The 13777-nt window shown below is 43.0% G+C and overlaps 1 protein-coding gene across 1 annotated transcript in view; it reads left to right on the forward strand.

Moving 5' to 3' along the window:
• PIK3AP1 (phosphoinositide-3-kinase adaptor protein 1) overlaps window positions 1-12302 on the forward strand; it is a 123172-nt gene extending 110870 nt beyond the window's left edge. Inside the window, exons 16-17 of the mRNA XM_018041577.1 lie at window positions 471-589; window positions 8360-12302. Coding sequence (XP_017897066.1) covers window positions 471-589; window positions 8360-8417 — 177 coding nt within the window. The 3' untranslated portion in view covers window positions 8418-12302. The remainder of the gene's footprint in view (window positions 1-470; window positions 590-8359) is intronic.

The raw sequence follows: 13777 nt of genomic DNA on the forward strand, positions 1-13777 counted from the left end.
TTATATTATCCTGCGACAGAGGACCAATCACAGTCCCCAAAAGGGACTTCTGCTTAAAAAGAAAATTTCTCCAGCCCTACCTGGTTACCCTAGAGCAATGCTCCTCGAACTTTACTATGCATAAGGATTACTTAGGATCTTGTGAAGATGCAGGTGTGAGGTTCTCATAAGCTGCCAGGTGACGCTTGCTGTTGGTGGCCCACAAATCACGCTGAGCAGCAAGGAATCAGAGCTTAGGTCACTAACAGTATCAATAACTCAGGTCCCAGCATCTCTTCAGTGACTCCGGTTGTCAGAGTCAGTGGGAAACTGTCCCCAGGGTTGCTGGGTTGTTGATTCTCAGTCAGTGAGTAACCTTCCACCAAAGCCTGGGGAGAGCTGAGGAGCTTGTGGGATGGCACTGTCCCGCTGTGTTGCTGCTTAATGTCATCTTCAGCCTTCTCTCTCATCTTTTTTTTTCTTTGCTGTAGGATAATGAAGCTCCCGAGGTTACCAGGAGTCGTAGTCCGGGCCCTCCACAAGTGGACAGCATGCCCACCGTGCCCCTTGAGAGGCCCCCCAGGGTGCCACCCCGCGCCGCCTCACAGAGGTAACAAGGAAGCTGACAGAACGTTTTTTTCCTTGCTCATTGAGTCTCAGGGCAGAGTAGGGTCTGGGGACATCTAAGGTGACCTAGGAGTGAGTACAGAGCTAAACTCGCTGAATGCGTACTTTGGACACATTTCAACGTGGACTCTTCATTCACTTAAGTGATGCTTTATTCAGTTGCAGACTCTAAGTAACAAATTCAATATTTTGTCAGTGAAATACACTGGGAAAGGTCAACATTTTGCATATTTTTAAAATCTGTTTGGCTAGAATTCAACACCTGAATAATTAATCCCCTTGGTTGTATTGTGGGGACAGTGCTTCTGGAGGACCAGGAGACAAGAATGAATTGGGGATGAAAATGCAGGTGAGAGGCAGTGTGGTGTGGTAGTGGGAAAACACCTCCTGGGAAGACCCCGGCAGCCTTTTGTGTACATGGATGAATTGTTTAACTTTCATGAGACTTTATTTCGGTGTCCAACAAATGGAGATAATAAATGGACTTCCTCACAGAGTTGTAAGGATTGAGTTTCTGGCCCCAAATAAGAGCACAACTGTCTGTGTGGTTCTTTATACAGAAGGATGAGCCTGTGGAGATTGGAGGCTGGGCATTAGACAAAAGAGTGTGACTGACTTACGGGGCTCTGATGTATGTTTGCGTTCTGGCTTCTGGCAGGAACCTTTTTGAGGTCTTATGGACCTACTGAAAAGGTGGTCAAAGCTAGCTTGTGTAACTGTCTGCTAAGGCAGAAAGGAACCTTTGGGAATAAAAGCCCAGGCTTGTCTTAGGAGTTTAATTCTTTGATGTCTAAAATATAGTGTGTGGGTAAGGGGTGATTAACTAGGTTTTTGTTTTTGTTTTTTTTTACATTTTGAATCTTTTAACTCAAATGAACCTCATCATGAAATTTGTTGAGAAAGTGCCACAGGGAGGTTTTTCTTCTGTTTCTCTGGAAAGAGCAGCTGACTCTGCACTGAGGATCTCTCCATTTCTGTCTTTGCTGTTACCACTTTTCTGTGTGTTCCTGGCAACATTCACGTACTGACACTTGCTACCAAAACCTCCCACAGTCCCAAAATGCTTCACACTCACCAAACATGTTTCCCTGTTGTAGACTAGAGGTCACATACTAGAGCATTAGCCCTAGAAGGAACTTCAGTGATAATCTAGTCCTGTCTGCTGAATTTGCATTATGTTCTGTTACTTGAAAATTATATATAGTGATTAGGTGATTAGGGAGGGATGTTTATGGAGAGCAGTTATGGTAATAAATGCTTGTATTTATTGGCACTTACTATGTGCTGGGTATTCTGGTAAACTCGCTAAATGCATTAACTCATTTAATTATCTCCACAACTTCAAGTGTTAGATGTTTAGAGTTATCCCACTTTGCAGAGACAGAAACTGGGATTGAGACTGGATGGAGACTTAATCTGTGTGATAAACCTAGGTGTGCCTGACTCCAGGGTCCAGTCATTTAGTCGCTGTGTTATACCTGTCCAAGGAGGTCCAGGTGTCCTGGGAGAAGATCTAAGACCTTTTATTCTTGAAGGTGAAGGAGGGAGTAATCTAATTGTTCCAAGATTAAAAAGAATGTCAGTCTTGAATGTAGAGCTTCAAAGACTCTGTGGAACCTTGTCTGCAGGAGAGAGAACAACTAGGGAAGTGGATTCCAGAAATTAAAGACTGGAAATGGGGATGCATTTAATGTGTAAAGAGAGATGGCAGTTGAATTGTTTGGGAGATTCTGGAAGCATGTTGTGATAAACATGGGGAGAGGAAAAGGAGGAAAACACATTTGACTAAAGAAATGGTGTTTACAAAGAAATCTGTAATTGATAGAAAAAGGGTTTGGGCCCATTTTTGGTGTGAAGATTGGAAAAGATGCAGTTTTTCTGAAACTGTATATAATGTTCATAATGAAATGAGGAGATGTTTGAGCGACGAATAACATGGGCCTTTGTCCTGAATGCTTGACCCACTGATGGATAAGAGGGGAGGCTGACTGGATATTCTCCACTTCACTTCCAGATCTGGGAACTGGCAACTCTTTCTCCTTTATGTTCTCCTGAACTTCCCTCCCCAAACAACACATCCCACTCATCACTCTCTCCAGTCCTGGTCCCTTCCTCTCCTCACTCTGCATGCTGTCCCCAGAGCTTGAACTGTCAGCTCCAAGTCCAAATCCATCTCTACCTTGGCTTTCTATTTCCTGCTCTTCACTGGGGACCTCACTAGGGGTCCCAGAGATCTCAAGTTCAGTTCAGTTCAGTCACTCAGTCGTGTCTGACTCTTTGCGATCCCATGAACCACAGCATGCCAGGCCTCCCTGTTCATCACCAACTCCTGGAGTCCACCCAAACCCATGTCCATTGTGTTGGTGATGCCATCCAACCATCTCATCCTCTGTCGTCCCCTTCTCCTTCTGCCCTCAATCTTTCCCGGCATCAGGGTCTTTTCAAATGAGTCAGCTCTCCGCATCAGGTGGCCAAAGTGTTGGAGTTACAACTTCAACATCAGTCCCTCCAATGAACAGCCAGGACTGATCTCCTTTAGGATGAACTGGTTGGATCTCCTTGCAGTCCAAGGGACTCTCAAGAGTCTTCTCCAACATCACAGTTCAAAAGCATCAATTCTTCGGTGCTCAGCTTTCTTCAAAGTCCGACTCTCACATCCATACATGACCACTGGAAAAACCACAGTCTCGACTAGACGGACCTTTGTTGACAAAGTAATGTCTCTGCTTTTTAATATGCTGTCTAGGTTGGTCATAACTTTCCTTCCAAGGAGTAAGCGTCTTTTAATTTCATGGCTGCAGTCACCATCCGCAGTGATTTTGGAGCCCAGAAAAATAAAGTCAGCCACTGTTTCCACTGTTTCCCCATCTCTTTGCCATGAAGTGATGGGACCGGATGCCATATCTTAGTTTTCTGAATGTTGAGCTTTTCTGGCTGGGAAGTCATGAGAAGAAGGCAGTTCGGGGCAGAGGAAGGCAGGTGGGATGATGAGTTCAGGTTTTGCACTCATGTTTTGATATCTCGTGAGTGCAAAAATGGAACTCATCATCCCACCTGCCTTCTTCTGCCCCGAACTACCTTCTTCTCATGACTTCCCAGCCAGGGACATGACACTATTTTCTTTCTTCCCCAAGTCCCTAATCCCGAAGACAGCCTCCATTCTTGCTCCTTTGCAGCTCCCCAGGCTCTGTTCACTCTGCTGCCCTTGCAACTCTCAGATCCACCTCCTCCTCTCCATCTGCCCATGCCTAAGTTCATCCCTGCATTTACTTCCCTGCCTCGAGTCAGTCCCTCCTCCACATTGCACAAGAGTGCACATTCTAGAACAGAAATAGCTGATGATGTCACTTCCTGGCATAAAAGCCTTGCATTTACTTCTGTATTTTTTTTAGCATACTGTAGCCCTAAGTCCCGTCTCTCTCCTGTATTCACTGATGTTTCACTCCTTAAGCATTGCTAGTGAGCTGTGCCATTTTGTATGGTCTTTGCCCAATCTGTTCCTTTTGCCTAGAATGCTGTCTTCCTACTCCTTTCCAATCTCTGCTTAGAAGATTCCTACACATCCTTTAGGACTCTGTCGAAACTTCACCTCTTCTTTGAAGCCTCCCCTGATGTTCCTCTGCAGCGTGAACCTTCTGTGTTCCCCAAATACCACAGGGAGGCCTGGCGTGCTGCGATTCATGGGGTCGCAGAGTTGGACACGACTGCGCAACTGAACTGAACTGAACTGAACTCACTCCACATCGTGGCCCTTGTTTGCATATCTATCTCCCCAAGTAGATGGTAAACCTCAAAATGATAAAGGCTGTTTTGATTTTAAAAGTTTTTTCTACTCTCCCCAGTGCAATATGGAGTTAACTCAGTAGTTGGCACATGCTAGGAACTTAGCAAATATTTATCATGCAAGTAAGTGAATGGGCAGATGATAGATTGGTACTGATTGGGTTGACAGCTAGCCATCAAGTCATGTACCGCAGTGCAGGTGGGTTACACATTAGAAGAAAGAAGTTTCACATTCCCACAGGCTATAAGTTCCCAAAGACTTCAAAGTTAGGGAAGGCAGATGGTGACATGAACAGGAGCAGATGCATTATATCCTTGTATGGTGTTTCCCTTGCAGTTCCCACAGAGTGGGCAGCTGACAGTGTCACATTCTTCATAGGTATAAAGTCCTGCCAGTAGAGAAAAAAAGCCAATGTCTTGCTGAGACATTGCCCCTTTGTTTTTGAATATGTTTTGCTGTTTACTAGTGATTTTGCCAATCACGATGGGCTTCCCAGGTGGTGCAGTGGTAAAAAAATCCTCCTGCCAATGCAGGAGAAGCAAGAGACGCAGGTTCGATCCCTGGGTGAGGAAGATCCCCTGGAGAAGGAAATGGCAACCCACTCCAGTATTCTTGCCTAGAAAATTCCATGGACAGAGGAGCCTGGTAGGCTATAGTCCATGGAGTTGCAAAGAGTCAGACATGATTGAGCACAATGAGCTCAGCACAACAATCTGTGCACTCCCCTTTAAGGCACAGCCTAGGTACTGACAAATCAGAGCATATTTCTGAAGGCCTCCTGGAGTACCAAGAGTTAACCTTTTAGCTGCATGGACTTCCCTGGTGGCTCAGCTGGTAAAGAGTCAGCCTGCAATGTGGGAGACCTGGGTTCGATCTCCGGGTTGGGAAGATCCCCTGGAGAAGGGAAAGGCTACCCACTCCAGTATTCTGGCCTGGAGAATTCCATGGACTGTATAGTCCATGGGGTTGCAAAGAGTCAAGCACGACTGAGCAACTTTCACTTGTAAAGATATCTGTTAAATCCCTAGGCAGGAGCAGGGGGAGTGGTCAGAAAGTAAGGGGACTTGGACCTGAGGCTATTTACTAATAGGGAAGCTTAAAAATATTTTTTAACAATGTTGTGATCATACAAAAGGATACTATTTAAATAACAGACCTGCTTTAAAAGAATGTTAACCAACATTAGAACTGCTGGGTTCTTGAACCAAAGTTATCTCCTCAACACCGAGGAGAAAGCAGCCAGTGCCCAGGTCTCTGGACTGGACAATCCTGTGTCCAGCTCCAGCTTCCCAGCGTCCTTGGAGGCCGTTTCCCCACCGACCACCCCTCAATTCTGATTTGATACATTTTACTTCTGTGGTTCTGATATGTCTATAATCACAAATCCATTCCCAAAGACAGGGCTTCCAACCTTCAGCTGGGCTGTTCACCAGAAAGAAACATGGAGATGGTTTGTTTGCTGCTGCTGCTGCTGCTAAGTCGCTTCAGTCGTGTCTGACTCTGTGAGACCCCATAGATGGCAGCCCACCAGGCTCCTCTGTCCCAGGGATTCTCCAGGCAAGAATACTGGAGTGGGTTGCCATTCCCTTGTCCAATGTATGCAAGCATGCTAAGTCGCTTCAGTCGTGTCTGACTCTGTGCGACCCCATGGACAGCAGCCCACCAGGCTCCTCTGTCCACAGAACTCTCCAGGCAAGAGTGCTGGAGCGGGGTGCCATTTCCTTCTCCAGGTTTGCTTGCAGACCTGCTCAGTTGCAGAGTGGGTCAACAGAGGAAGAGTGACCAGGAGGGAATCGTGCCTCTGTTTGTGATGGAAGGTAAAATGTAAGGCTTGTGGGGCATACATGGGGAGAAGGTCTAAGAACAGGTCTTTCACCACAAATAATAAAATTATTAGCTTTACCTCTTGAGTGCCTACCCTAAGCCAGAAAGTGCTCTCCATCTTCCACCTGTCATCTCCAGGCAGCACACATTACTCCAGTGTGGGCATCTTTACCTCTGTCTGGCAGATGAGAAACAGAGAGGTTTGAACTTGTTGAACTTGTCCTTCAGATGTGTGCATGAATGCCTCTGCCATGCATTCGTAGGTTACGAACGTCCCCTTACAAAACATTCGGTACAGCGCACTGACTTTCCCTAATGTCTGCCTCATCCATTATAGTCTCAGCACTTTGAGGGTGGGATCAATGCCCACTTTACTTACTGTTATATCCCACATCAGAGGTTAATGCATAGTAGATATATGTTTGTTGAGAGGAAGGAAGGAAACCATCAAGCCAGCCTCAGCTCATTTAGGTGATGACTGCTAACACCGAGGGTTGTTCAGCTTTCTCCTCTAAGCTCATGGTTCATAGGGCAAGTTGGGGCAATGGAAGGAGACTGTTTTCTCTGGATAAAGAGACAACCACACAAAACCTTCTACTCCCAGGTGCCACTGTAGGACCTCTTGAGGATATCTGTTTTATTCTTTTCTATTTCTGCCTCCCTCTCTGCCTTCTGAGATGGCCGGTCTTTTCCCAGCTCCTTTATCGTTTCCTTGACCTACACAAAACTTGCATTCAAGAGACATTTAATAAATATTTACTCATCGATTCATTCAATCAAGTATGCAGTTCCAGGGTAGCACAGTTCAATTACAGCACTTGACAAAGTGCTCTTTCTTGACTTATTGACTTGCTTCCAAGAGAATTAAATATTGGTTTTACAGCACACATATGGAAATACCGTCTCGATTGTTGAACCTCTTGTAAATACATTCCCCCAGGTCTATCTGGAGTGTCATTTAGCACTGTTCAAAAACCAACTAGGCTAATGTGGAGGGAGGCTTCTAGGTAAGTGGATGTGGAGTTGAGACAACACTGAGTGATCCCAAGTAGAAGTAGTTGTGAGAAGCTGACTTCAGAAATTCTTAAGTCCTCTCTCAAGGGATCTCCCTACTGCAGTGTGTCTGCTGCCTGGCTGCATATTTGAATCACTGGAGTTTTAAAATATAGATTTTATTATTATTTAGGTGTGGCAAGGTGAGCATATCAGGAGACAACTACCATTGAATAGGTGGTCTGTTATACTTCTAGATCTCAAGAGGAGGCAGGCATATTATGCTGGGGCGGGACACACAGGAAAGCCCCAGGTTTAGGCAGGAGAGAGGGCAGGTAGGGGAGAAAGAAGGGCAGGAACTTTTCTTGTGGGTTCTGCAGGAAGGAACCAATGAGGCAGGCTAGGCAGATTTAGGATTGGCTAGTTTGAGAAATTTCTGCAGGCTTTGGGGCTCAGGGGCTGTCTCCAGTTGTCCGACACCTGGCCCTGGGGTGATTAGGGCAGTTGGATAGAGGCCTGGACTTTGAGAGTCCCAGTACTGGAGGGGATTGGGATATGGACTCTAGATTGGTTAGTCTGCATGTGAAATGTGTGCTAACTGCAGGCTGTTTAGAGGAATTAGCTTACCCTCAGAGGGGCAGGCCTTCCAGGATCAGCCAGGACTCGGATGTCAAAGCTTCACAAAATAAGTGAAAGTGAAAGTGAAGTCGCTCAGTCGTGTCCGACTCTTTGCAACCCCGTGGACTGTAGCCCACCAAGCTTCTCCGTCCCTGGGATTCTCCAGGCAAGAATCCTGGAGTGGGGTGCCATTTCCAAACCACATGGCTAATGCAACTGGCTGAAGGAGGAACACGATTTGCATGTTGTCATGCCTGAGCCTTATCCTCCAGAGATTATGATGGAATAGGTCTGGGATTGAGCCTGGGAACTGGTATTTTTCAAAGCCCCCCACCCCAAGTGATTCTAATGTTGGCTAGGATTGCAATCCACAGATCAGCATTTATGCCGCTGAAAGGTCCGTATGTGTCTCCAGTTTTATTGATTGAAGGATGTGTCCTTTACATAGTATACCAAGTTTGCAACAAATCATGGATTCCTAAGAAGTAGTTCATCAAATCTGTTTGATCATAATTGCTTTGTCTTTCATTTCAGGCCTCCGACCAGGGAGACCTTCCATCCTCCTCCACCTGTTCCACCCAGAGGTCGCTGATTCCACCTCCTTAAGGCTACCTCCTTCTGGACTTTGAGACTTGCAGTTTTCAGCCTGTTAATGATGTCTTCATGCTGAGTTTTATGGCCTGACCACTGACCTTAAGACCCACTCTCATCACTGATATTGCTGCAGCCCTGCTGGTTTGGGCTTACCCTGAAGAAGATATTATTAAGGCACAAAGAATCGAAAACTAAGAACTTCATTCACCATCATCTATTGATCCATATCCTCGTTTGCCAAAAGGATGATGACTTAATTGGAGCTAGACTAATTTGGGATGTCAGGAGCCTGAAAGATTGATCAGAAATGTACAAGTGATTTTACAGAAATGCACTTATATTAGGTCTTACTTATTTGCTAGTCCAATCTAACTTCTGTGGTTATGATTTAAAACTTACAGTATTCAAGCAAGAAAGTATATCCTAATCTTTAAATGATTCTTCCTTCAGCTTTTCTATAGCTTCAGGAGTGTGTTTAAATGCCAGGGCTGGTCACACACAGCAAACTCAAAAGGACTTTAGAGAAGGATTAGTCCTAACTCCTTTTAGATAGAAGGAAAATCTAATTTCACTGAAGCCTGGAGCCAAGAGTACTCAGTTGGTTAGAGGAAGAGGTGGGTCTAGAATCTGGACCTGCTGATTCCAGGTCATCATACTTCCCATATCCAAATGGCTAAGCTCTCTCCCTCAAAAGATGCCCAGATGCAGAAATGTATTCAGTGACTATTGACCTTCTAGAAGTTTCCTTTTTCCATATCTCCCAGGTATGGAACTATCAAGCATTTCGGGCATTTATAATTCAGTATGCTTGCCAAGGAACATCTAAAAATGGTTGGGAACCGGAAGCTTGGCATGCCAGGGGCCCCACTCATTGCTCTGCATCCTTTACAGACCTTAGTTCTGACCATCAGAGATAGGGGGGTCCTTGAATTTCACTCTGCTGAGGGGTCAAAAGAAGAAGGAAGACCTTAAAATAGAAATAGTCTTCTGTTTTACTATACACTTGTTATTAACACCAGGTTTGGGAAATCTGTGCAGAGAATGTAGACCCTTAGGTATATCATTAATTTTGAGCTCTTAGCACAGAAATCTACCTTGAAAACACAGGTCTTTAATTTGATGCTTAAATATACAGTAAAATTAGTATCAGACCCATTTCTTTAAAAATTATCAGAAATCTGATGGTTCTCCATGAAATTATTCTCCATCCCACACAAAGATATAAAAACTATACTATTAAAGATCCATTTAAGTACAGTTTTATTGAGTCCTTTTCTAATGATGAATGGTTCTTTTTCAGTCAAATTCCTCAGTTCAGCAAACAATGATTGAGTGAAGTTAATAGCTTCTGGGATCTTGGGTTTTTGTTTTTCTGCTTTTTTTTTTTTTTTCTGACATAAAATACACTATTGGCACTGGCCTTGAAGAGAGCATTTGTGCAAATTACCTACCACAATTCCTGGCACACAGTAGCTGTTTTGGAATGGTCCCTTTACTCTCCTTGTCACTTATCTGGGAGAAATAAGGAAATATGAGATAAAAGGAGAACAAGAAGTATAAGACTGGTATTCCTCTTATTTATAGACAGTCTCTATTTTAAGCATGCTTGATCTTGATAAAGCTATACTTTTAAAAATATTTAATGCCTCTAAGCCTCCTTTTGGATGCCAAATTTAATTTTTTTAAGATTCTTTGATAAATAAACATTTAGATCAGTAACATGGCAAAACCTACTGCTAGCCAATGGTGTTACCATCTTTGTATGCACATCACTGTGTAATATTGGAATATTTTATGGCATTTTATTCTTGCAGGAAAATAAGTGGAAAACATAAAATTGAAAGTACTTATGAGAAATCTGGGTTTCATAAATATGGTACACTCGAGATGTGGGCTGAAATGATCAGGAGTGCCAAGTCAAAAATGGCAAGTCTTAAATCCTCATTGAATGCTCATTGAACATCCAAAATGATTGTATGTAAAAGAAGAAAATGAAAAATTTGTATGAAGCATGGGGACCATGTTATCAAAGAATATTTCTAAATGATGGGGTGAAATCTTTCATTCTCCAGAAACAGAATCACTCATTTAAATTTACTCAATTTAAATTTACTTGATTTAAATTTACTCAAATTAAATTTACTTAATTTAAATTTACTCAATTTCCACATACTCAACCTTAGTATACATTTTTAGGAATACAGTATGTAGCAAAACCACGAATTTAAGTACAATGAGAATCAGAAACTAAATTGTAACTAGGTATCCAAAGAGACGATTAAAAAGTTCCCTACCTGATGCCTCTCCTTCCCCAAAATTTTACAAACTGGCTCAATAGACAGTGAAGCTGTTAGTCATATTCACTGCCATTGCCTTTGCCTCTAACTGTGCAGGGTACACTGTCCTCCAGTTCCCAGTCCAGCACTGTTCCTTCATCTAATGTTAAAACCTGTGAGCAGATAACCCAACTATATGAGCAACAAAGTATGAATACTGAGAGACTCTAAACAGGAGGTTTGTATTACAGTCAAATAATTTAACTTGACATATTTAATAATGTGAATAATCCCTAAGGCTTTGCCATAATTAGATAAAGTAATAGTATGTAAATGACTTAAATGAATATTTTTCACAGCAAGCTAAGTTACCTGCTCCTTCCCCCTCCTTTTGTCTTTCTTTGTTATTAAAAAACAGGGATCCTAGTCTACTTTACTGGGATTTCTAGATCCCTCTCCCATTTGCTCTAGGAAGTAAGTTGGTTTTCTATGCTTGTCTTTCAAAGAATACTGTGTGGATTTGCAACTGGTTGGCTGAGGAAGCATTAGTAACAGATTTATTTCTAAGAAAGACAAGTAGCTAATTTGGATATCTCTAGAAGATTCATCCTAGAAATCGATCCTCAATTTTGAGGACTCTGACTGTATAAATATTTGCTTTGGTTTGATAAACAAATTGTGTTCTATTAATTTCCAAGTATAATAAGTTATTAAGAATAAAAAACAGTGTTCTCCATTCATTCCCGTGGCCAGACACTATGTTCACCAGAGTGGTGAGAGGATGAGTAGGAGGTTGAAAGATGTATTCTGAATTCTGAGCACAACTCAGAATTAGTTTTCTCATAGAAACTGTAATAAATTGTGGGTTCCCTGGCTAGCCTGCCAAAGCCCATTTAAAGTGTCTTAGCTAGCCATGCAGTAAGAGTTAGCATGATGCAGGGAAAGAACATTGGCTTGGAAGTCAGGAAAATGATTTTATTTTGGACTGCTGCTGACTTGATGAATTCACCTATCTTGACTACCCATCATCTGTAAAATAAAATGTTTTGTGTTTAGTAATAACCTAAGTCCCTTCAACTCTGTAAGTTTAGGAGTAAGGCTAGGGGTGAGGAATCACTCATTCTGAAGAAGGAAGGGGACAACCATACTGGAGTGACCACCTAGTTAGCAAGGGGTCTTATTATGTGGCAGCTCCTGTTCCATGCCCTCTATCGTTGGGTATGACAGATCAGCTAAAAGAAATGTGTGAGAAACAGTAAAATGGGAGCTTCGTTGTATCATAATACAATAACTTATAATAGCCTTAGTTGTTCTTTGGTCTAAGAACCAAAAGTTTTAAGCGATTGCTTCCTAAAGAAAGAATTCAAAACAATTTTAAAGCTCCTCAGTATCTAGAACATTTCAGCTAGAACAGAAAAGGTAGAGGCAGAAGGTGATAAATGGCAATAGAAAAGTAGGTTACTAGCAAGGCAAACATAACAAAGTAGAAAGAAGAAATAGAATTTCAAAGAAAAGGTAGCTGAGGATGGAAATCAGAAGATATTTTGTCATCTATAGACCAAACTTTTGATGGTTGTGTTTACCAAAAATAAAAGATTGAAACTGTGGTTTTCTGGATCATTCGGTAGTCATAAACTCCTTAACTGATTGAGTCTTATTAGAACTAACACAAAAAAAGAGGTTTTACAACCATTTTGGAGCGATTGCCTTTCACTGGCATTTTCCCCCCTCAATCTTTTTGGTGTCAGGGAAGGAGGTCATTAATCTAGATGAAGAAATTAATGAAATAAGACATCAATGTTTTTCACTTCCCAGTTTGGCAGAACAACCCTGATTTTGATGGTGCCCTTGAGTACTAATGATTTTTTTTTAAATATATTTACTTATATATTTTGCTGTGCTTTGTTTGGGTCTCTGTTGCTCTGCATGGGCCTCTTCTAGCTGTGGAGAGTAGGGGATACTCTCTAGTTATTGTGTGTGGACTCACTCATTGCGGCGGCTTCTCTTGTTGGAGAGCACAGGCTCCAGGCACATGGCTTCAGTAGCTGCAGGCTCCAGAGCGCAGGCTTGATAATTACGTGGTGCGTGGGCTTAGTTGCCCCGTGGCATGTGGGATCTTCCTAGACCAGGGATCGAACTGGTGTCCATTGCATTGCACTCTTAACCACTGGACCACCGGGGAAGCCCAGTACTAATGATTTTTGAGCCTTGAGGTCATCAGGCTCCAAGAATCTTTGAAGCCATATTCCTTTTCCTCTAGTTACTTTATCTCCTATTCTTTCTTCCCAAGCTGACTCGTTATCAGACTTTTATCACCTAAAGCTATTTATCATTTCCTTGCACGTACCAGAGTTCCTGGCACATAACAGTTGTTCAATAAATGTTCTTGCATTAATGGCCCTTCATGCTCTTTCCCTCATTCAACTTTCCCAAATATGCCACCAAAACCGGGTCTGCTTTTCTCTTCTTGCTCATTGTTCATATTGCCTTTTGCACATTTGCACTGTTGGTCACATTTTGTGCGATTCCTTTTTTGTACACTGCTATGCCTGTTGTCTGTTATGTGTGTGAAGTTTCCTAGTTCTAAGTCTACACTCCCCAAATGAATACTTTTTCTTGTGTCCTCCCTTACTGAGCTGTGTCCGACTCTTTGTGACCCCCATGGACTGTAGCCCCCCAGGGTCCTCTGTCCATGGAATTCTCCAGGCAAGAATATTGGAGTGGGCTGCCATTTCCTTCTCCAGGGGATCTTCCTGACCCAGAGATTGAACCTGAGTCTCCCGCATTATTGGGCAGATTTTTTACAGTCTGAGCAACCAGGGAAGCCCTGTGTTCTCCCCACCCGCAAGCAATTGCCAACCTAGTGCTCCTGACAATATGGAGCAAATGCTTAATGCCTCAAATCTGTGGAGGCTGGTGATGGATGTTAAGCAAGAAACTACTCATCCATCTTAATTCAGCACTTACACTGCTTATTCTTCAATTGCCCATCATCACTTGATTCAAGAGCTGTGATTATTCATTCACGGAGCATTCACTGAGCTTACACTATGAGCAAGTCGCAGTGCTAGGTGCTCTGAAG

The sequence above is a fragment of the Capra hircus genome, chromosome 26 (genome assembly GCF_001704415.2).
Source record: "Capra hircus breed San Clemente chromosome 26, ASM170441v1, whole genome shotgun sequence".
In the NCBI taxonomy this organism is placed as follows: Eukaryota; Metazoa; Chordata; class Mammalia; order Artiodactyla; family Bovidae; genus Capra; species Capra hircus.